Raw genomic sequence first — 23,771 nt, 5'->3', positions numbered from 1 at the left:
GTTTCACGAATGTTGGCGCAGATTTAAGTAATTAAATTGGAAATGGACCAGCGCCGTGTTTCTGAGATAGTTCAATTTCTTGTAAATAAGGTTAGACCATAGGAGCGCTGAAGCACAAACTCTTAATTACTGCTAGGAGAGTCCAATTTTATGCTTAAAGAAATTTCATTAATTAAACACAATGGAGATAAAATTGGTTTTTCTGCGCTTTGTAAACTCGACAGAATTTCGCACAATCCAAGCAACAACGACGACGGGGGGGAGGGGGAGACCGTAAAGGAAAATTAATATATAAATACATAAAATACTTGTTCAATTTTTGGCCATTATGTGGACGTTTTCCTTGCGAGCTCCGAACATTATGATTTGATTTAGCAGAAGTGAAAAACAGATTTCCGCCACGTCGCTTCTCCCTGTGGAGCATTACTGCCCTCTGGTGTCAGAAGGTTAAAACTGACCCAAATACGTAAACAAATAAAAACGGAACCTGGAACCCACACAGGTTTTATCACGATCCTAATAATTTGGGTTACTTTGAAACGTGTATGATCATCAACTTCTTTTTAAATAACCAAAAAATAAAAGCTTAAACAGTTTAAAGTATGATTTAAAAAAGACAAACATTGTGACATTTATTTTTGAACTGGCCACCAGTTTCAGCCTCCAGACAGAGCCAGCATGGATTTATTCTCAGCGAAGATTCCAGGAGAAATATGTACTGCACATATTATCTACTTAATGGTTTAAGAGCCTTTATGCAAAAATCCTAAAAAAATAAAAATAAAAAATCAGCTGAGTGGAGAATTGTGTGGTTTTGTTGCTATGACGCACAAAACAATGTTTCTGCTTAATCTAAAAAAACAAATAAAAAATAAAAAATCTGTATTTGTTTTGCCATTATGAGCAGGTCAAATCCATTACCGTGCATCTTAATTGTGTTGAAGTGTTTACTAGAGTTTGATTAAAAGATCCAGTGATTCACGCTAATGGCTGTGTGTGGGTGATTACTCACTGTGTTTACATGTAGGAAGCTTAAAGTGTTTTTTTTTTTTTTTTTTGCTTGTTTTTTTCTGAGAACAGTGACAATTTCAGGCCATACGCTTAACATTTAACTAATTTTCTGTCTTCGTAAACAATCTGGAAATAAACCAAGCAAACGGCGTCGCCCTCTCGTGCGCCGTTTGCAGAAGGAAACGAAGCCCCGTCAGAATTCTCAGTGCTTTTTTTTTTTAATTGTGTTTGACAATATATTTCCTCTAGTACAAACTCATTCCTCAAATTCCCGCTGCCGTGACGATTCCAGACATACCTTCAACCGATAAAACCATTAACACTGGGTCTGTGTGCCGACGCCTGGGCAGGAAGGAATTCAGCCTCATGGAAGGAACTTGGTTGAGTCGAACCAAATGTAGCTTATTCTTGTGAGTTAATATTCCAACAAAGTGCCAAAAAACATAAAAAAAAAAAATCAGTCAGCCCATTACACAGGCTAGACGAGACAATAATATATAAAAACAAGAGAAAAAAAAAAGGTATAAAATGTTCGTACGGAACATCAGAGCACACAATATAATGTACATCATTAACCACTGTGTAACAACTGGAAGAGAAAGACTGGAAGAAAGGAGACAGCCAGGTAGCAGTTTGGGGATACAGTGGAGCTACGGAGGGCGGCAATATGAGCTTTGGATTTAAAAAAAAAAAAAAGAGAGAGAGGGCTTAGCACATCACATGGTCAAAGTCAGTCAACAGCACCATCGCAAACTTCAGTTTTCAGGATCGAGATACAAAGATACACAAAGAGTCCATCTTCATTCCTTTTAGGAAAGAAATAAAACTAAACAAAACAAAAAGAAGAAGAAGAAGAAAACACAAAGAATTTTGTTTTTCTTGATTTATATTCTTGCATTCTCTTTTCGATAAATGTGTCTCTGTTCGCACACGTCCGTCCGCTCGGCCCGTTCTCTAGTCGGGGAAGCGCTGGCAGGCCTTTTTCCAGCGGCAGGCGGTGCACCACTGGTCCTTGCGCTCCACGCCGTACACCTTGCGGCACTTCTTGGCCTCCCCACGGCCCTTCCTGGAGCGAGACACGGACCCATCGCTATTATGTACAGACGCATCAGATATTAGCATGTTAAATTATTAACGCGCGATATACACGCGCATTAATATATCGGTATCGAACAATTTCAGTCGTGTTTTTTTTTTTTTTTTTTTTACTTATTGCTATCGGTCTGATGACTAAACCCAGTGCGGTCTTAACAACTGATAATTTCTGTCTTGTTGCCATTTGTGTGTCTGGAAGGGGAGGGAATTGTAACCTAGGAGAACAAAGTCAATGTAATCTACTTTTCTTTTTTTTTTAAACACATTTTAAGAGATAACTGTTGTTACCTTGTAGAGCATCACAAAATCTAGAATAATTACATATTGAAAGATCAAACTAATCCTAGATAATCGATAGATAATTAAGCATTTGGCGTTATGGTGGTCCTAGATTTAAATAAATAAAAAAAAACCCTGACACTTTTAACAACAGCAAATGAATTACTTAAACTAAAACAGTGTGGGATGAGGAAACTCAGAGGGTGTTGGTGTTCCTCAGGGCTCCTCAATGGTTCCAAAACTTTTCTATTTTATTTTAATCTTTTTTTTTTCTTTTGCTGCTTCATGTCTTCCCCTGTTATTGATGACTGTCTTTAATTTGAGTTTTTTGAACCCTTATCCTGCCTTATACATTTGTATAATCAGACCGTTTTGATCCTTGATACTCCCTACAAACCAGGACTTTAGTTCAAGGATGCAAATGTAAATAAATAAAGACAATCCCACCGGAAAGATTTTCTACTCCTCCTGGCTGCCTTGGCCACAAAACTGCTAACACTTTAGAACCTTTACTTTCTCTTTTACCCCCGACTTTCAATTGTACCTCCAGCATTTGTATGTAGGCACTAGGCAGTGTGTTTCAGCTCCTGCAGCCTGTCTGGTGGAGGCTGTAATACCTGAAGGAGCAGTGGTTGCGGGAGGGAGACGCGCTCATTGGCTGCAGCCTGTTCTGCTGCAGCCACTGTTCCCCGACGCTGACTGAGCGGCAGCGAGGTTTCACCATCTGAGGAGGAACAAAAGCAGACACTGCTAATACAATAATTATACAACTATGGAGGACTCCAGTTTGATCTCAGTAGACGTTTAGCTTAGAAGACATTAGCTACATAGACATTTAGCTTAGTAGCTTCTAAGATGTTAGCAGCTAACATGTAGATGTTTCCATACATACTGTTAGTAGTGTAATAGCAAACACTAATACAATAATCAGATTAGTTAGCTCAGTAGATAGCTAGTAGATAGCTTATCTACTAATGTCTTATTTGAGTAGATAAGACATTAACAGCTAACAGCTACTAAGATATTAGTAGCTAACGTGTGCCAGATGTTTATACACCTTATTAGTAGTGCAGCAGACACCAAAAATACAATAATTATGCAACTAGGGCCCCACTTTCATTTTAATAGATGTTTGCCTACTAAGCTAATTGTCTTAGTAGTTAATATCTTAACTACTAAGACTAGGGTGACCAGATTTGGGTTTCTGAAAAGTAGGACACTTCTTTTTTTGTTGGCGCGGGGGCGGGGTTGTAGAATCGGCGGACACACATGTGCTACCGATTTCTTTGCCATACAAAGAAACCTGGAATGGAGTAGTGGAACGGAGTGGCAATGTAATCACAATGCACTGTAAGCTATGTAATGTGTTTTGAGGCAGTTGACCAAAATCCCGGACGATTTTGAAATTCCCCCCGGACATTTTTTTAGGTCTGAAAAGTAGGACATGTCCGGGAAAAAGAGGACGTCTGGTCACCCTAACTAAGACGTTAGCTTCTAAGCTAACGTCTTAGTAGATAAGGCGTGAGCTTAAAGTCTTATCTACTAGCATCTTACTAGATAAGACAGTAGCTTATCAGCCACTAAGACATCTGTAGCTGATGTTTCTGCAAACTATTAGTAGTGCAACAGCACTACTAATAGTCACTACTAACTAATAGTTAGTAGCGTCTAACTAATAGCTAGTTAGTTAGTAGCAACTAACAAACAAACAAACTAACTAACTAGTTGGTTGCTACTAATTAGTTATGGTTATAATTATATTATAATCATACAACTATGGAGGGCTCTAGCTGGATATCTGTAGATGTTTAGCTTTAGCATTAACACACACCCAGACTCAGACTAAAAACTCACCGGAGCGTTGCTGTGGCCGGGTACCGAGCCAGAGGGGGCCCAGCCCTGACTGCACTGGCTTCTGGGGGCCATAGATACCTGAACAGGGCTGCAGGCCTGGAGAAAGAAAAGAGGAGAAAGTTAATTCAGCAGCTTCACTTTCAGGTTGTAAATGGAGTCAGATTCTAAAATACTGATGGATGTCATCAGCTTCAATCTAAGCGAGACTTTGCTAAACCAGCTCCACTCATTCATATGCTTCCCCTAAGGATTCCACTATAATCTATACTAATCTATACTATAAATCCTTCCCTTTATATCAGTTTACATTGTATTGGTTTTCATAACCAATGAAATCGGGCCTCTGTCTCTTTAAGAAGCTCCAACTCTTTTTCGACACACATTACATTATGCCATAGATTTTACACAACAGTTCCATTTTTAACCAAAACCCAGTCGGTTTCCTCCAGTATCCAGATCCTTGGTTATTTTAACAGTTTTCTGAAAGAAAAAAACAACAACAGCTCCTGAAATGAACTGTTTACAGAAGCAGGTGGCAGTAAAGGTTGTAGCATTACGCCACTCATGGTGTAGCTCTGTTACGTTAGCTCTGATTTGTCCTTCTCTATACTTCTGTTCGTTATGTTTTGTCAAAGTGTTACACGTTTGGACAATTATTCCCTCTGGTTCTGGATGCTGCGTAGTTACCATCATTTTTGCTCTCATTCTCATTCAGTTGTTGCAACGTGTAACCATGGCAATGAGGTGTCTTTTATTTTTATTTTTTTTACAACTGGAAGCAGCTAAGTAGCATCAGTCACAAGACCGTCGTACAGTAACAGACTTCAGTCAGAGGCCTCTTGAGATCTGTTGCGACACCGACTGCTACTGGAGATACTTTTTTCTTCGTGATATGTCCTGCCCACAGCATGGCCGTTCACAACAACTCTTTGAAGGATGTTGAATGAACTTTAACTTGCCATTACTCTACAATAACGCAAAAAAAAGTAAAAAAAAGAAGAAAAAAAAGCAAAGAAGGAAAGAATGAAACAACAAAACAGTTGTAGTCTGCTTTTGTTTGTTTCAAACATATTCATCCCTAATCTCTGACTCAGCCTTTATCACGTTTACTCTCACACACAGCAGTGGCAGCATTATCCTGTGGCATAACGCCAACATGAAGGATTTTCTTAATGTTCTACATTTTACTTCTTTGAAAACGTGTAGAAATACGAAGCAATTAGGTCCGTTCTGACGGCTTCCACTTACAAACACGGACTGACTTCTAAATTCCAGCTAAAGCGAGTAACAAATCGACTCTCTAAACAGTTTCAGTGTCTCTCTGATCGATGTGTGGACCGGACCGAAAACAGGACGACAGCTTCACATCGAGGGCGTTCCACTGCGGCTGGCTTTACAGCACAAACAGGAACAGGAAGAGCCGGGCTGCAGATCATTAACTACACCCAACGCTCCATGGATTTGTTTGAATAAATGATTGTTTCTTTTTTTCTTCTTCTTCTTCTTCTTTTTCACATCAGACACACACAGACAGCTTGGATCATTTTATGAAGCTCATTCAGTTAGAAAGCAGGACGACACAGGAGAGCAAACACACACGTTTATGTTCAGAGAGGGAAACTTTTAGACAGACTCAGACGCCGACAACCTTGATGACGAACAGGCAAAGCTAATCAGGCTCAGACTTTTTTATTTTTCCATTTTTGCAACCTGCTCTTGTGACAAAACTGAACTGTCACAGAGTTACTGATCATTTCCTGTGCCGTATAACCGTTTCCCCCGGCCGCGTTTCTTCCAGCGAGCCCAACAAGCCCGGTAGAGGACTGAAACAAGCCTTCAGAACAAAGCAACATAAGGTATCAACCGTGTTAATCCAGGCAGTAAAAGTGAAAACGTCTGGGTAAAAAGGGAGAGCGTGAGAGTCCAGGTTACAGTCGGCTTGGCGACAAGAGCTCACGCCGAAAATTAGGAGTAAATTGAAGATGGATGCAGTTAGATTTTTGTACAAAAGATGAAATGAACGGCTTTGGGAACCACACAGAGCAGGCTGGCTGCTGCCGGTGACCTGTTTTTTTTTTATGGCTTTTGCAGACCGGCAAGAGTCTGGTCTCGCCGACAGAGCGAATGAGCCAGTCGGCAGCTTGCTCTCTCTCTCTCTCTCTCTCTCTCTCTCTGTCACAAAGCATCCATTTACAGGCTCCGTGGCTCAGGGTAAATGCAGGTCAGCAGTGAAATGTGCTGCTTTGTGATGCATAAACAACACTGTAGCTCATTGGTTTTGTTGGATGTTGTCTGGTTGAAGGGGGTGGGGGTAATGTCTGGTAAGGAGGGTCTTTGAACCAGCATTGCTAGCATGTAACGTGAAACTCCTTCAGTGCAGAAAATACAACTAAATGAAGTGAATCAAGTTAAACAAGTTAATTTAATTACTTTAAATTAACTTGTTAATTTAAAGTAACAAGTTAAAATTAACTTTAAATTAAAATTACTTTAAATTAACTTGTTAATTTAAAGTAATTAATTCTGAAGATTTGAACACATTTAATGGAGTTAATTGAATTTCTTCTTTTCTTCTTTTTTTTTCTTTACGGAACAAAAGTTCCAGTAGGAACCTTTGCATTCGCCTGTTTCTGAAACGGCCGTATAATCTGATGCGCGAGTTGCGTCTTCAAACAACGATGGCCAACAGAGTCTCTCGGTTAAGTTCTGCTTCAAAAAAAGAAAAAAGGAGACAATCTATGGGACACTGGAAAAAGACTAGTGTGTTCAAGTTGTGCTAACAGAAGCTAACATATCAGCAAAGCTAGCCAAAGCCTAAAATAGCATCGCAATGCAAAACACGTATCAGTAGTGAAGATGTTCCCAAAGCTAACACATTTCTACAGCTCCTGTTGAAGAACCTAACTGACAGATTAAAAACAATAAACATATTTTCTTCTTCTTATGATTCTGTTTTCTGGTAGACATTTTTCAAAATGGACGCCATGGTTGTAATGGAGAATATATGTTTGTACTAATATTGGCAGTAGATATTGCCAGTGGCAGATGCAACTAGCCAAAATGTTAAGTTCACTAAGCAGTAATTCGTTAAACAAGAATTTTAGCTCCGCTAACGCTAAACATTTTAAATATGAGAAGCTAACGCTAACCATAATGTTGACTGCCTCTCAGTCATTTCCTTCATCTTCCTTTTGCTACATATTATCATTTTAAAGTTGTATGAATGGGATAACCATAAACTAAAACATATGACGTGACATAAAGTCCAAGTCATGAAAGTGAACGGCTGGCTTAGAAGGTGTAAAAACGGTGGCCATCTTGAAAAATGTCCATCATCCTGACACTCACGTGGCTAATGAGAAATATGAAAGGAGTTTTGTGCTTTTTACATTTTTACAGTAATACCCTGCACTACACCTGTCTCAGTTAAAGTCAGCTCACGTTTCACCAGCAATAAAGTAACATAGAGAGGTCCAGGACCGACAGCAACGCTGAAACTCCTCTATCCCAAATCGTCCCTTCGCTCCTCATCTGAACCCACCTGATACAGATGCTCTGTGTGGATCTGCCAGAAGCTGCTGGGGGCCGACTGGCTGAGTGGACTGGGCCTGGTCGTCCCTGGCAACGAGCTGGAGTTGGACCTGGGCCTGTGAGCCGTGGGGATCTGGAGCTCGGATCCCGGCGGAGACCCGCATGAAGCCCAGCTGAGGAGAGCAGCGGAGGCCTGGCCGGTAGTCTGCTGGGCCAGACCGGCGGCGGAACCGGAACCGGCCTCGACGGTCTCACAGCAGATCTTGGTGTAGTAGAAGTCCTCCTCTCTCTGGGTCTGATCGGATCCACTGCTGCTTGTGAGTGTGTGTGTGGGTGGACATGTTAGTGGACACACAGAGGAAAGAAGAAGCGTTAGTCAGAGAGCACCACTCACTGTGGCCCAGATAGAAACTCTCACTTCTCCTCACCAAGTCAGAGCTCTTCAGAACGCTGAAATTTTTATTCCCTCTTGTTTTTTTAATGCTGTTTTGAAGCTGAGAAATGTCTTTAAAGGCTAAACTCTCTGGTTTTCCCACCCGCTCAGACTGGATGGTGGTCAAACAGTTTGCACGCAAGTCCCCCAACATCAGACTGCCGTATATCACCACAAACCCGAACCAATGGACGGATCAAACACACAAATCCAAACCATCATTTCCCCCTATTTCACCATTAAAGCTGTATGATGTAGATAAGACTTCACCTGGTTAATAGAGCAATATTAATGGAAAAGTCTATATGCCTAGCATTCAGAGCTTGACTATAGAAAAGTCAATGTGCTAGAGTAGATCTGGCAATGAAGATTTCAGTCTTTTTTGGGGGGGCATTAAATATTTAGAAGAATGAGAAATGATAAAATTGCCGTAAGGACTGTTGCTAGTTGCTTCTAAACGAGCTAAAAGGATTGTTTCCCGTCTACAAATTAGCCCAAAGGGGACGATGTACGTGTTATGAATAGAAAAGCACTGATTTTAATTATTTTTAAAAAGTTCGGCGGGGTACGTTTTTCTAAAAACTGCTAACAGTTACAATTTAACAAAATTCCTTTATTCTACTTTTCTGCAAAACTCTTCATTTCAAATATTACCCATCTTAATGGGTAATATAAAAAAAAATTATAATTATAATTATTTCCTTGTCCAGGTTACCAGAATGTCTCTAGATATCTTTTGCACATTCAAAAATTACATTAAGATCAAAAATATCTTTTTTCGTTTACAAAATTATTTCAAAAATAAATTTCAGTTGGCGTAACTTGATATTTGAGCAGGAAAAAAATTCTCTGATTTGATTTTATATGTCAGATATTATTAAATAATCATAAATTTACACAGCTCCGCGATAAAACAAGCTTGTACCGTGATTTCAAACTCACCCCTGCGTCTTAAGTGACTCATAATGATTAGCTTAATTCACACAGTTAGCATTGCTAACTGTAAACATACGGTTGCGAGTATTTCTTTTGCTGTGAGATTTCCAAAGGTTTTCCAACACGTAGAAGAAGACTTGAAAAAAACTGACCTACAATACGTTCAGTTTTCTGTTATTTGCTACTTAAAAATGACAACTTGAATTAGCAGCTGGCTATTTCCTTTCTAGAATCTTTCTAGAAGTTTTGTCTTTCTACACTCTTCGCTAATACTGGCTACAGTTAACGATAAAGACTTCGAAGCACGTTCCTAGATAGCTAGCCAAATAGGTTTGCCATTTGGCTAACAAATAGCAAACCTAGTAAACCTATTTGCTAGCCAAATAGGTTTACTAAGTGAGACTTAAAAGTAGCTCTGAAAACAACTTGACCAACAAAATAGCTGAAATAAGATGGAAAAAAATACACAAGGTGGTAACTTTTGAAAAAAAGAAAAAAAAAAACAGCCTAAGAAAAACTCTAGGCACAAAAGACTGCTAGCATAGACAAGATGCAACCAGAAGGGAATGAAGCAACAACACAACCATTACCGCTTAAATGTGGTGCGTTTACTGATCAGACGAAAGATCAGATTTGATGTTAGTGACGGGTGATCGCCACAAAATACAAAACAGAAAATAAAAAATGTAATCGTCTGATTGCATTTGGCAGATTCTCAGTCCATCTCTAACTGTGAAATGTGACATATTTAAAATGTGGTAAAAGATTTTTAAAAATGAGGTGTAAAGAAATACGCAAGTAACTGACATGGAGAAGTGAAGAGAAGAAAAGAAAAGAAAAGAGAACAAAAGAAAAGAAGTAAAGAAAAGAGAAGAGCTACATGAGAGGCAACAATAAACTTTTACTCCATCAGCACACTGTGTGGTTAGTTTTAGTCACTATAAAACAGATGAGTCCCCTGTTCTACATTCTATGCTCCCTCTATGCCCAGGCCTCTGCACTCTATCCATAGGTGTGTGCGCGTGTGTGTGTTTCAACTTGTTTTCTTCTTTTATCTTTTATTTTTAGTCATGGAGCAAACACTATGAATAAACTGATAAAGTGAAACTGAGTGTTCTTGTGGGTAAAGCACCAATGATGTCAGCTCACCCCAGGTGCATCACACGAATGTGTCTCTTTATTCCAACAGAAGACGTCAGCACTTTGCCACAACTGGGCCACAGACACTTATACACACTTCGCAGGGAGCTCTGCGGGGAGACAGAACAGAAAGCAGGGGTGAAGCGCAGGGCAGCATAGAGGGGTCGGCTGAACACATCCCCCGGCCAGCACGCCTTTCCTCCAGGGGTTCCTGCCCAGGCGGCTCACCTTTGGCTTTTTGGCGGTGAGCTCCTCGCCCTGCTCCAGCTCCATGTGCAGGCCTTCGTCGGGGCTGCTGTCCACCTCGGTGACGGACGGCGACGGGGCAGGGCTCCCGTTGCCGTGGTCCCAGCTCCAGTAGCCGCTGCTGCCGCTGTCGGAGAGCTCGCCACCGCCGCTCTCCATGTCGACGGACGAGGACGAGCCAGCTGGAGTCGGAGACGATTCTGTTTTTAGTTTTCGGGAAGGCGTTCCAACATCGTTACCTCTCGACGCTGCCTCCTCCACAAAGTCAAAACTAACTTCCTGAGGTCTGTTTGAGGAGGTAAAAGCAGCTGCTTTGCAGTCAGCCGCGCGCTGCGCTGCTTCACCCAACAGAAAACAATCGGCGTCACGAACTGGTGGAGATTTGGGTCTTTTGTAAAGACGTCCAATATCACTATAGCACATTTATGCCCCTTCAGCCCACTCCTCGTTATCTTAAGAAGGTTAATATTTATTTTACTCAGGCAGGTGAGTTTATATCAAATATGTGGCCTTCGTTCTGGCACAGTAATTGGATACAAGGACATAGGGCAAGTAAAATAATCATTAAATAAACAACTTTGGGGATGAAGAACAAACTGGCAAAAATGCTCAGTGCTTTTTATGATAAATGATACAATAAAAGAATTAGATCTTATTTATAGTCTCTTTAAGACCCCTGATGGGTGGCTCATATTACTAAGGGTGGCCCAGTGTCTATTGTGCTTTTCTAAACAGGACAGATGTGCCAGGTGGATTACTTTGATTGAAATTTTTACTAGGCGCCGCAACTTTTCCCCAAATTTGACCAACCACCTTAATGTTTTCTGTATTTCTTTTATTTCTGACCAATCAACTTGATTGAGTTTTGACCAATCCTCTTAGCCCCCTTCTCATTTGACTTATGGTCTCACAATGTTTCTTGAAACATGTGTGACGCTAAATGGAAATATTTGCCTTTGTTTTTGTTGCAAAAACACTTTTTGAGACATCCTGCATGATTTGATTATACATGAGCGCACAGCTCATGTTAACTGGAATCACCAATGTGGAAATCTCCTTTTGCACGTTGACAACCCCTCTGGACCTGATTTTATGTGCATTGAAGGCACTAATTCAAGAGGCTACTTGAAAACGGCTTTTCCACGTTAAATATTGACTATATTAAGATTATGTCTGTTTTGGGAAGGTTATGTGCAGCACTTCAAACTTTTTTTCGTGAGAACATGTCATGGTAAAAATAAAACTTAAAAAAACTTTTTTCAACTTTTTGAAAAAGGTGCCGCAAAATCAGTCATTTTAGGCCACAAAAACAAAACCATGGCAACATCGTGAAGGGACTCTTTTTTTTGTAAGACTTCTCTGGAACTATCAGCTGCCTTGGCATTTGATTGGGCACTAAAAAACTATATATAAATACTATGAAGTACTGGCAATTGCTGATATCTAACAACTGTCCCAGTAGAAATACGCTTTACAAATAATGTTCTTGACAGATCTACAAAGCATTAGCTCCAATAGAAGCAGCATTTAATACCACAGAATGCAGTCTGACCTGGACCTGGATCCGTCTGCGGAGGGCTCTGCACCACCGGGCTGCAGGACAAGCTGGTCAGAACCATGGCGGCCATTATCTCGTCCATCTCCACCGACTCCGGGCTCCGGAAGCTGAAGAGCAACACGCAGAGATGTCTTTAAGCGTTCGTTGTCATGGCGACCCCCGCTACGCCAGCACCGGGTGTCGCTCCCTCACCTGTACGGAGTGTCGCCTCTGGGCGGCACGCTGCTGCTGAGGTGCGTGGCGGCGCCCACGTTCTGCAGCGGAGCGGCGAAGTTACCCCAGCCTGACGTCTTGGGCCTGTGATGATGGCCGAACGCCTTCTCAGCCTTGACGCCGCCCGGGGTGTGCAGCTTCAGGGGGCGGAGGGAGGAGGTGACAGTGTTAAAACTTGTCAAGTTTATTTGTGTGGCACATTTCAGCAACAAGGCAGGCCAGAGTGATTTTACACCATAAAAAATATCATACAGTCACCAATTGTAAAACAAGAAGTAAACATTACATTTTTCCAAATGGGGTCATTAAGCAAATATATGTTAAATAAAAATTTATATTTGTATGTCGAAAATAAATTAGCTTAATGGAAACACGCCAGTTTCGAATATAAGTTTTGGCGCTAGGATGAGGTGGAGGGTTTTTTCTGACTATCAAAATTGGTTTATTTCACAAAACTCCAATGGAAACACTTTTTTCATCAACAACAGGATGTGACCACTGTCAGAAACTATGAAGAAGAAGGCGACAGGAAGTGGTCGGAGGACCTGAGAAGTCTGGAAGTCTGATAGAACAACCACAGATCTTTAATGTATTTTGTTGCTGCGCTGTGATTTATAAACTAACAGAAGTATTTTAAATTCTATTCTATGGCTGCAACTAACGGGTATGTCAGTAATTGAGTCCCCTATTGCTTGTTCTGTCAATTACATTTATTAAAGAATTTAAAAAATTGAAACATTCGGCAGATTTTTCTTTTAGGTACATAAGCAATATTGGAAATACATAAAAAAAATACAAATAAACATATTTTGATTCCAGTAGGAAATAAACATTTTATGCTTATGTGTGGCACAGGATGCATCTGCAGCTACAAAGATTCTTCCGACATCAACATTAGATGTTTCTTAAACTTTATTTTACTGAATTTTTATTGGGTGAAACTAAAATTATGAATCTTGATGAATTCTAGGTAGAACATATTTACAGATGTAATTTTTTATTATCTTAAATGCAGAATTTATATATATATATATAATTTTTTTTCCCACAGTTTTGGCGTAATTATTGCTCCGAATATGATGTTATTTCAGCAAATGGCATATTATGATTATTTCAACAATCGATTGATCACATTAAATCCGATTAATCGTTCCAGCCCTCGTCTATTCTCTGGGCTCCAGGGAGTCAGTGGAAGGCCTTTGAAGCATCCTCCTGGTTTTACTGGATCAGGATGAATCACTGGATACACATGGTGTTTAAATCTGGTGACAACCACAACTTGATCCTCTGCAACTGAGCCGCGCCGTGAACAACACTGTTAAGAGAATACTTCTTGTCCATCTGTAGATGGCAAAATCTGCCGGGAAAAAAACTGCAGGAGGAGGAAGCGGCTGCCAGACTCAGAGCCACAGTGGTGTGTTACGATGAATTCAGGACGAATTCATCGTAACATCGTCTGCAGGAACGCTTTGTTTTCCTCTAGAAAAGCCTGAACTTTGCCACTCTTTCTCCACTTGTATGATTCAAATGAGAAGATAAAAGTGGGAAATGTTCTAAGTGGGAACATTTCATTAGAAGAATGATTTTGCTATGGCTCCGGCCTCTCACCGGAGTCAGCTGGTTGAGCTCCGCCGACGCACCGTCCTGCTGTCCCACCCGGCAGGCCGCCGTCCCGCCTGGCCCCGTCCCACCACCGCTCTCTGGTCCCATAGCTGCCATGGTGCTGCTGCACACGGTGACGGGGGGACTCAGCACAACGTCACAATTGGCTTCAGACAAGACACCTGCAACAGATTTGGGCAAGCGAGGCATTGGATCACTTTCTCAGTCATGCAAAGCCTTGAATTGGATTTCTGCTATTCGCAGAAAGTTCAGTACAATGTTACTCTTTCAGCACACAGGTTTTTTTGGAAAGCCCTCCATAAGTTGCAGTGAACTTCAAATGGGGCAGAGTATTACACTTTCACCTTCTTTTCACCCACAGCCTTCTCTCCTCCTTCTTGCTGCTTGTCCATAAAGGTCTGATTTGCGGCGACGGGGGCCTTCTGGCTGCTTCTCTGATTAACGCTCTGCTTCCCCAGCATGACTGTTTAGGTGGACGGCCGCGTACTGGTAGGATTGCAGTAGAGTTACGTAATACACTGAGTCTCTACAGTGGCCATGATTTAGGTGTGTGCACTCATTTTCGACAGCAAAACACTGGATGCGTAAATGATTTGGCGGACTATTATATTTCAGGTTCCTTGCGGTCAAACCCTTCTTGCTACAAACATATTCAGACAGTTGAATCTGTCTGATCTGTCTTTTTTTGAGCAACCTTTTTATTTTGTGATCGACTGATTGGATTGGGGAGGCTGACGTCAACCCATCAATATTACGCAAAAATATCGGTAATTGCGATACCAAGTATCGGAGTGTCGCATTGATACCCGTGTGGTAATATTGATACTTTATTTTTGTACTGGAGTTTTTCAACTCAACCTAAAAAAAGATTTAGAATTGACTTGCTCTCAAATTATAATTGTTTGCAACAATTTAATTTATGATTAAATAATATTGTTTAGTGCACACAAATTATATTAATGTTATTAAAGTATTCTGTAAACACCTGTAAACTTGGTCCAAATTCAGTCCTACCACTAAAACACCCAAAGGTCAGAAGTCTGATGATATATCTGACTTAATAAAAAGTATCAGTATCTGTATCAGTTTCAGTATCGGTGATACACGTCCTGTATTTATTTGGTTTTGAATCGATACCAAAACTTGAAGTATCACATGCCTCTATTACGCACCTGATCCACTTCAGACTGTAGACATAAACATGTAACTACCAAGACCTGTAAGGGTTAATACACTAATACATAGTGATATGATGAATTAGCTAAAGATCATTTAGTAGCAAAGCCACTAAATGATCTTCTAGAATACAACTGTTCTGAGATTTGACCAATGGAATCTGTTTCAGGTGATAACACACTGAATGCTGGGATACTAAAGCAGTGAACATGAAGCCAGATACAGAGGGGAAATCCCCCACTCGTCTTTACGAATGTTGCTCAGACGGATGCTGCAAGTTGTAGGCAACATGCTCTGAAAACACACGTAGCTCGTTGTCAGCAGATTGACTTGCATGATGTGAAAGTACAATGTGATCTGGTTCCGTGTTTGTTGAGAAACAATGATAGTTTGTGTCTACTCCTTAAAATAGATCCAACTAACCAAGATGCTGAAGCTCAAGGAGAACAATGTGGTCAGAGGGTCAGTCTGGAAAATGTAGGTGAGTAGGAAGCAATGTATTTATTTCAGCATTCAAAGGGATTGTGGGAAGTTTAATTGAAGAAGAGAAGCAGTGGTGAAGTCACTGATGTTGTCATTATTTTTTTTTCAAGATGATGAAAGGGTAATGAAATATATGTGCAATATATAGAATACTGGCAAATATCGGTAATAGGCCATAGCAGAACTATTAACGTAATAATATTATCGTCCAAATTTTCATATCGGTGCATCTATCATTATTTTGTAGCCTAACCGTATTTATCTGCTACGGTCCAAATATTGAAAAAAATTCTAGATCGAATATCGGTAATACGCTCAATCCATAGGGCCGATCTACTCAGTCTGTTTCTATGGTTTATGCTTTGGACAACGTCAGGCTATATATATTTCTTTTACATTGTACTTAGAATGACTAATTGCACTTTCTGAAGCATTTGAAAGAAATTTTCTTGCAGTTTAGTTCTACATGTTTGACCAAGGTAGTCAACCTATTGTTTTATTTATTTTACATTGGTTGTTATAGTCCTAAATGACTGAACAAATTAAAGCTGTGTTGTGTTTACATGTGTGACCAAGCTTGGGAAGCTATTGATGTATTTGGGTATGCTGTACTGGTGCAGAGTTAACTGATAAATTTGTAATTCAGTACCTTTACGTCTGTGTTTAAAAAACAGAAACACTTCAAGTCAATTCAGGTCTGTTTTTCTGTATTGGATCGGTATCGGTCCATACTAAACATCAGATTTCGGTATAGATATCGGAAGTGAAAAGTGGATTGGTGCATCCCCAGTTGTAATGTGGCAAATTTAGAAAAAGATCAAGGTTGTACAAATATCTTTAAAAGGCAACATTCTGCACAATGCCAGCAGAAAAAAAAGAAGGTCAATGGTTGATTTCTGTTAGAGCCAAAATATTCTAAATGAATCAAATATTCATCCTGCATCTGTCAGCCTGGTGGTGAAGAGCAACAGCACCACAGGAGGTCCGAAATGATGAAACACACTTGAAAGAATGGATTTAGTTCCTATCTTATAGTTGTTTGCTTGCCTCCTTCCCTACAAAAACGTGAGAGTGATTCAAACTCTGAGCAGACGTAATCTAACGTTTGGCTGCACGTACTTTGGCCTGCTGCCTGAAAAAGGTGAAAAGGGCAGTGCTGCATTCAGCTGCAGCCGGGACAGCTCAGGAACCAAACTAAAGCTGAAAAGCTTAACGAAATGGTCCCACTGCAAAGATGGAGTGTCTTTTCAAGTGCTCAGGCACTTCAGAGCTGCCAATATCAACAAGCAATTCCTGAAAAGACACACCAGTAGAGACTCAAATGTTGGACATTTAAAGAATGTTTTTAATGTTGCAAAAAGTGGGTTCTTTTACTGTGAGTCCAAGTGTGGAAAATCAACTGGAAACCATTAACTTAGGACCCCTGGGGTGGCTAACGGATGTACAGTTTTCTCCCAGGATTTGCATGGCTTGGGCCCATGCAAATCCTGGAGTCTCAAATGGGAGCCTCTGTAATACTTGAGACGCCCTCTAAAAATGCTTCTAATTGCCTATTTTAATGGTTCAAACTCCAAATACACATTTAAATGCCAGTCAGCGCCAGCAAAGCTGGATTTGGCTGCTTCACCAATAACTTGTCAAGTGCCATTGTGCCTAGGTATTTCAACTTACCAAGCTGCAGATTTTCTTATAACAGATTGTTTACTTGCTCTTTAGACCCTTTTAATCTCATGAACTCAATCATCATAGAAATCCTAGAAATCACCTTCCTTTCAGCCTGAATGCAAGAAATACTTAGAATTACATTGTTATTGCTTTGTATTGCTAACCGCCATTAACCTCGTCAGTTATTACATGAATGACACACAAACAGCAACTTCGGAAACTGAAATACGCAAAACTAATTGCAATGCTACTTGACATGCTATTGTATGGAAGTAAATATGTGCCATCAGAATTTGAATAAAAAATACCTCTGAAATTTGAATGTTGTATATTAGTGCTTACTTTTTCAGTATTAAAATAAATTCAGAATATATTTTTAACCTAAAAAAAATTCAATGTAATTATTTTTTCATTTAAAAAAAAATTCGGTGTAATTTTTTTTACATGGTTGCAATTTTCAGTTATTAAAAAAATTCACATTCCTATTTCAAAGTGATCAAATTTTCAATATACATATTTTTCACAGTTTAAATTTTCAGTGTTAAAAAATTCAGTATATAAAAAATTCAACTTTTCAAAATTCGAATGCAATATTTTCGTTGTCCTCCAATTCAACTTGCTCAAATTCGCCGTCTCAAATTCAGCGTCTAAAAATTCGCTGTAAAAATGGCCAAGGTTACTTCAGGTCACAGACATTAGCAATGGATGTCCGAGTCCAACATCCACCTAATCACGTGACACAACCGTCATATTGAAGAAATACCAGCATCACCCAGGCTGGCGACCATGGAGAATGACATAAACCCAACGGTGAGTTTAATGCTTTCATATTTCTATAGTATATTTTATTTTGTGCATGAAGTTTGATACATTATCTTAAAGCCTGATTTAAAACACGGGTTTGGGCCGTTGTTAATCTTACAAATTGTAGATTTATTTGTGTTTTATATAGTTTCTATAATTTTAATGAGAGAAGAGCACAGTAGGATTGCCATCCCTTCGTAAAATACGGAATCGCCCCGTAACGAGACGCGATTTGTTCGGTATTTCTGTATGTCCGACAGTAACGCCTATCACATGCATATAAACATTTAGTGTAACAATAATTACAAAAATAAAACACAAGACATGTTAAGCTCAGCTAATGTGGCGGAGCTAGTAAGGACCCCAGAACGCTTTGGACCATTGATGATGTCACGGTTGCCTAGAAACACTAGGGTGCAAAAGAGGGTTAGCAGTCGTGGTGAGCCGCTCTCAACCTGCGTCTTTTAAAACGTCCTCAACCGATACTCTACCATGTCCTAGCAAAGATCCAGGAGAGGGAAGACACACATGCCAGGCTGAACAGTGTCAGTGAGGATGAATACTAGCAATTTAAAAAAAAATAATTAAGAGGGAAACTGAAGAAATTATACCGTCTCTTTATTCTTTAAAACTTATGGTATTGCAGTTTTAGTTTCTCTAGTGAAATAGAATGACACTTTCCATCTGCTAGATCCTTATTTTAATTTCTGAAAGGTGGGAACCCTACAGCACAGAGCTTTCCTGAGTAAAAGTGATCATTCTCATGAAGTGTAAATTTCTTTTTAACTAATCCTTTTTCAACTGCTACTTTGTCTTTTATATATTTTGTGACTACAGGGTAGTCAGGATGCTATTGTTGAATCTGCAAGCCACTTACTTAATTTACTAACTGAAAGACCACGGAGTGGAGGAAGAGGAGACATGATGAAATTCTGGACTGGATGGGAAAATCTGCCAGCAAGTCTGTCTGTGGAGATTGTTCGTGAAACTACACCACATGCTACAAAACACTAAGAATTCCTTGTCACTACTGGAATTACAACTCTTTCAGTGAGGATTTTGTAGCATGCATTTCCTCTACGCAGTCTGGCTTTGGCTTGCTTTGAGTGATTGACCTGTTAAAAAAATAATAAATAAAAACAATCTATATTTAAGCTGTAGCAGTTCTTTGTTTGTGAATCAGTTTGTTAAAACAAAACAGTTTTGTTGAAATGTAGAATCAATTCAATTTTCTGATTTTGTCAGATCACAAGTTCGATACATATGTTTAAATGTGATCATATGTATTACTCATTAGAGCGACAACATTGCTGTTACTCTAATTTCTCTAGTTTTGTCAAATTCAAAACTAGAGGAACTAGAATAACACAATGTTCAGAGTAGATATTTCATTTCTCTGAGTCAGTACTGTTTGTACAGGCAGTTTTAAATATGAAACTGAAATTGTTTTTTTATGCAAAATTTTATTGAATGTACTTAGATGAGTTCATATATGCTTTAGGTATTAGAAAATAAACAACATAAGACAAAACTTTTTCTGATTCTTATAATTCAAGTAATGTAAAGCAATACAACAATGTACAAATGTACCTAATGGGTTCCTTTTGAGTAAAGAAAAAAAAAACAAATTACAAATTTAGAACATTTTTGTTCTCTGACATGTCTACCATAAAAGCACTAAAATTCACCTCTGTGGTAACATGATCAGCATTTTGCTTTACATTTCATAAATGGTGAATTTTTAAACTGGCACGGAAGCGTATTGCTGTCACAGGAAAAAAATTGAGCGCTATCACGTTATAACGTCATATGTATCTTATTAAAATGTGATAGTTATCTTGTTAAAACATGATTGCCTTCTGGTGATTTTGGTTGCTTGGTTACAAACAGCCGTTTGCCGTTATTCAGCTATTGTTATTAAATAAAAATCTGAACATAAAATGTTCAGCAAATACATCTGAGCCTCCGTTATAATCTTTATAACCTCTGTCAAGGCACCGTGGGGTTCAGGAATTGGATGATGTGTACGACCAAGAACCCAGAGCAGGTTAGGAGTCATGTTGCTTCAGTTCGAAGTGGGTGATTGTCCCAGCCACTGCAGAAAGTATCCAGATCATCCTGCAGACATGGCAGGAAGACATAATGGCAACAGAAGAGGAGTGCTTCATTTGAAATGTCCAGGTATCCCTCTTCTTTAAGGTAGTGTAGCACGTCATAATAGATGCACGTTACAGCCGTCCACAGATCTCTCCACAGTCGCTCAGTCCTTCAATTATGGAGTAATAAACGATTAAAAACTGCCCTTCAAATCTCATCATATTGAAGACCACACAAAGCTAATGTTACTATAGACATTCAAAAGCATCACATATTGAAACTTGTCATTTGTACAAACCTTTGATTGTGCACACTCTTCCCAGATATAAAACTGCTTCTTCCTGCTCCAAACGATCACGGAGTCTATCAAAAATATGATTCAGCAAAAGTTCCTTGAAAAGAGAAAAAAGAAAAAAACATTTAAAAAATTGTCAGTAAAATAAAAAAAGTATTTTGACATCAGTAGGTCAGCATTGAGAAGTCACAGTAATCTAAATTAAATTATGATATTTAATCTAAAATAAGTTAACAGATGTACTTACAAGCATATATTTTCTTGAAAATTAGTTAAAATCAACTGAAAAAACAAAGGCGGTTGTTTATAGTGTTGCTAGGTAACAGAACGAGGTTTTAGGCAAAGTAAAAAGAATGTAAATTAATATTGTATATCAACAATTGTCAGATAAGAGAAGCAGTATTTTGGATGATGTTGTAATGAAGTCACCTGAACAATACGGTAGCTGATCAGAATGGGGTTGTGGTTATAATTAATGTCGGAAAGTGTTCACAGCCCCTCTTTGAAGCACACAAGGCAGCCATATTAGCGGTAGCATCTCCTGAAAAATTACGACTTTACTAAGACTGCCTGTCTCAGTCTCACCTAAGACAACATACAAACAACCCAGAATGTCGCCACCCATCAGTTCTCTTTAAAGATTCTAGACTTGACCCAAGTGGTATTTCTTTTGAAATAAAACTGGGGAAATTGGACGTGGGACAGCGGGAGGGGCTGGGGGTGCTAGGAGGTAGCAAGATGTAATATGCCGGCACTACACGGTGTAAGATTAACAACGGCCCAACCCGTGTTTTAAATCAGGCTTTAAGATAATGTATCAAACTTCATGCACAAAATAAAATATACTATAGAAATATGAAAGCATTAAACTCACCGTTGGGTTTATGCGTTCGCCTCCATGGTCGCCAGCCCTGGGTGATGCTGGTATTTCTTCAATATGACGGTTGTGTCACGTGATTAGGTGGATGTTGGAATCGGACATCCATTGCTAATGTCTGTGACCTGAAGTAACCTTGGCCATTTTACAGCGAATTTTTAGACGCTGAATTTGAGACAGAATTTTTAGACGCTGAATTTGAGACTAATTTGAGCAAGTTGAATTGGAGGACAACGAAAATATTGCATTCGAATTTTGAAAAGTTGAATTTTTTATATGCTGAATTTTTTAACACTGAAAATTTAAACTGTGAAAAATATGTATATTGAAAATTTGATCACTTTGAAATAGGAATGTGAATTTTTTTAATAACTGAAAATTGCAACCATGTAAAAAAATTACACGAATTTTTTTACTGCAAAAATAATGACATTGAATTTTTTTTTAGGTTAAAAATATATTCTGAATTTATTTTAATACTGAAAAAGTAAGCACTAATATACAACATTCAAATTTCAGAGGTATTTTTTATTCAAATTCTGATGGCACATATTTACTTCCATACTATTGGCAGCCCCTTCCAAAGCAGCCAATCCTTGAGCGCAATTTATTTTCCTTGGTGTTGATTGGGTGAGCCCCCAAAAGCAGCGATAAGGCGTATGTGCGTATGTTAGCTTCTGCGTAATGCTAACGATTTCCACTGTGTATATTCGTCCACCTGTACTAAGGTATGTTTGGTGTTTAAACTATTAAAATAATCAGTTATAAGGGTTTGAGAGGGGGTATCAAGTATTTGCTCATTTTAGCTATTCGCTGGTTGCTGTGGGTGGCTAACTAGTGAATAAAGAAGTCTACTGTATAGCGTTTCTTTACATTGGGTTAAATTCGGGCAACGCCAGCCGTGGCGTGGGGGCAAAGTAAATTAATAAAAGAAAATAATAATAAGAAGAAAACAGAAGAGATGTTTGTTTTATCTTAAAGAAGAAAATACATGCACAGACACACACATACATAAAGACAGTCTGTGAATGTATAAATCGTTGCTGAGCAGCAAATATTAAAAGACACAGCAACAAAAAAATGCTTATTGATATGAAAAACGTTAATATTTTTATCTATATCCCGTCCAATACTGTTATCAAACCCTTTACTGTGCATGTGGAAGTTGTTTACTCCATTTTAATCCACCCCCAGCGGTGCATGGCACAAGAAAAGCCCCACTGTCCTGTACTTTTCCACGTACCTAAACGCAGCACAAAGCCCTATTTTCTAGCCCCCCCAGGTCTCCGCCAATCAGCGCGCGGCGTTAGTAGTAAACAAGCGGCACAGTGTGGGCGTAACGCGGCCGCTGATTGGCTGCTCCCCGCTTTCTCGGGTACACACCCCCGCTCCAGCAACGTGTTCGGACACGAGTTTCACCGAGAGGGTCGGAGCTAGATGAGGGAATACGGCTGAAAATATCTATTTTCTATTTTTTTTTTTTCCACGCAAAGTCACGTTAAAACCGACCGTAAAACGGAGAAACCGCAAAATAGTGCAAGAGGGACCTAAACAGCGTCCTGCTATAGACGTAAACACCGAACATTTTAATTGAAGTGTATTAAATACCGCGACCATTCCAATAAAGATCATATTTGTTGGTGCATATTCAAAGGCTGCGGACGTTATTGCGGACAAAAATACATCTAAAATAACATAGCTGCTGAAATGGAGTAATACGTATTTTTTAAATGCATGAAACGCGCGATTACCAGTGTTAACTGCGTTTTATGATGAACTATAGACAGAAATAACGACAGAAAAGTGTCAGTTTGTCATCCGCCCCCACCATCAACAAGCTCACTGATCTCCACCCGGCAACGCAGACCGACCTCAGGAGAAACACCCCCTCCCTCCACCCATGCTGTAAAAGAAAACAGATTATTTTTTCTCTCTCTTTTCTGCAACAAGAAAGCCGCGCAACATCTACCGTCTCGTATACAAAATTCGATTTTCTTACTTTTCCGACCTCGGTCCTGACCGTCCCGGTCCGAGCTGCTGCAGCAGCGGATCGTCGCTGCCTGCCTTGCCTCGCACTGCCTCGGCTTGTCCCGCCGCCCGCTTGCCGGCTCTACAGTCTGCCGGAGGAAAAAGGGGGTTGGTCGGATACGTGCCTACGTGTGTCTGCTCGGTGGACCAATGCCGGAGGTGACAGCTGGGCAGAGCGCAGAGATATCAGCCCGCAGCACGGCGCGCTGTGCACAAGAGGATGATGTAGGTGAGGGGTTACCAGAGCAGCAGCAGCATCCACTGTGTCTGTTTCCTGTCTGTCTGTCTGTCTGCAGCACAAGCACATCTTCCTTGTTGGTTCTGCTCATGTGTTTTCAGGCAGATAAACATCTAACATGGCTCCCATCCAAAAACATAAACAACCAAAATAGATCACCCCCCCCTCCCCCGTTGTGTTTTTGTAAAA

General features: G+C 39.8%; 1 protein-coding gene across 5 annotated transcripts; it reads right to left on the bottom strand.

Annotated features, from left to right (window-relative positions):
• Positions 1-1,397: 1,397 nt before the first annotated feature.
• Positions 1,398-23,604, bottom strand: znf395b (zinc finger protein 395b). Of its 5 annotated transcripts, none has more exons than XM_044106775.1 (11): positions 23,316-23,599; positions 14,264-14,405; positions 13,905-14,080; positions 12,276-12,433; positions 12,078-12,190; positions 10,508-10,707; positions 10,289-10,389; positions 7,781-8,081; positions 4,240-4,335; positions 3,003-3,109; positions 1,398-2,077 (listed from the first exon to the last, which is right to left on the bottom strand). In XM_044106775.1, the coding sequence occupies exons 3-11, from the start codon at positions 14,013-14,015 to the stop codon at positions 1,966-1,968; spliced, it is 1,299 nt and encodes a 432-aa protein (XP_043962710.1). In that variant the 5' UTR covers positions 14,016-14,080; positions 14,264-14,405; positions 23,316-23,599; the 3' UTR covers positions 1,398-1,965. The 5 variants fall into 5 exon arrangements, with proteins under 5 accessions (XP_043962710.1, XP_043962711.1, XP_043962712.1 ...); XM_044106776.1 differs by lacking the exon at positions 23,316-23,599 and adding an exon at positions 23,145-23,200; XM_044106777.1 differs by lacking the exon at positions 23,316-23,599 and adding an exon at positions 17,250-17,437.
• Positions 23,605-23,771: the final 167 nt, after the last annotated feature.

The sequence above is a fragment of the Gambusia affinis genome, linkage group LG22 (genome assembly GCF_019740435.1).
Source record: "Gambusia affinis linkage group LG22, SWU_Gaff_1.0, whole genome shotgun sequence".
NCBI classification, from domain to species: domain Eukaryota; kingdom Metazoa; phylum Chordata; class Actinopteri; order Cyprinodontiformes; family Poeciliidae; genus Gambusia; species Gambusia affinis.
This window is presented reverse-complemented; position numbering and strand designations above follow the sequence as displayed.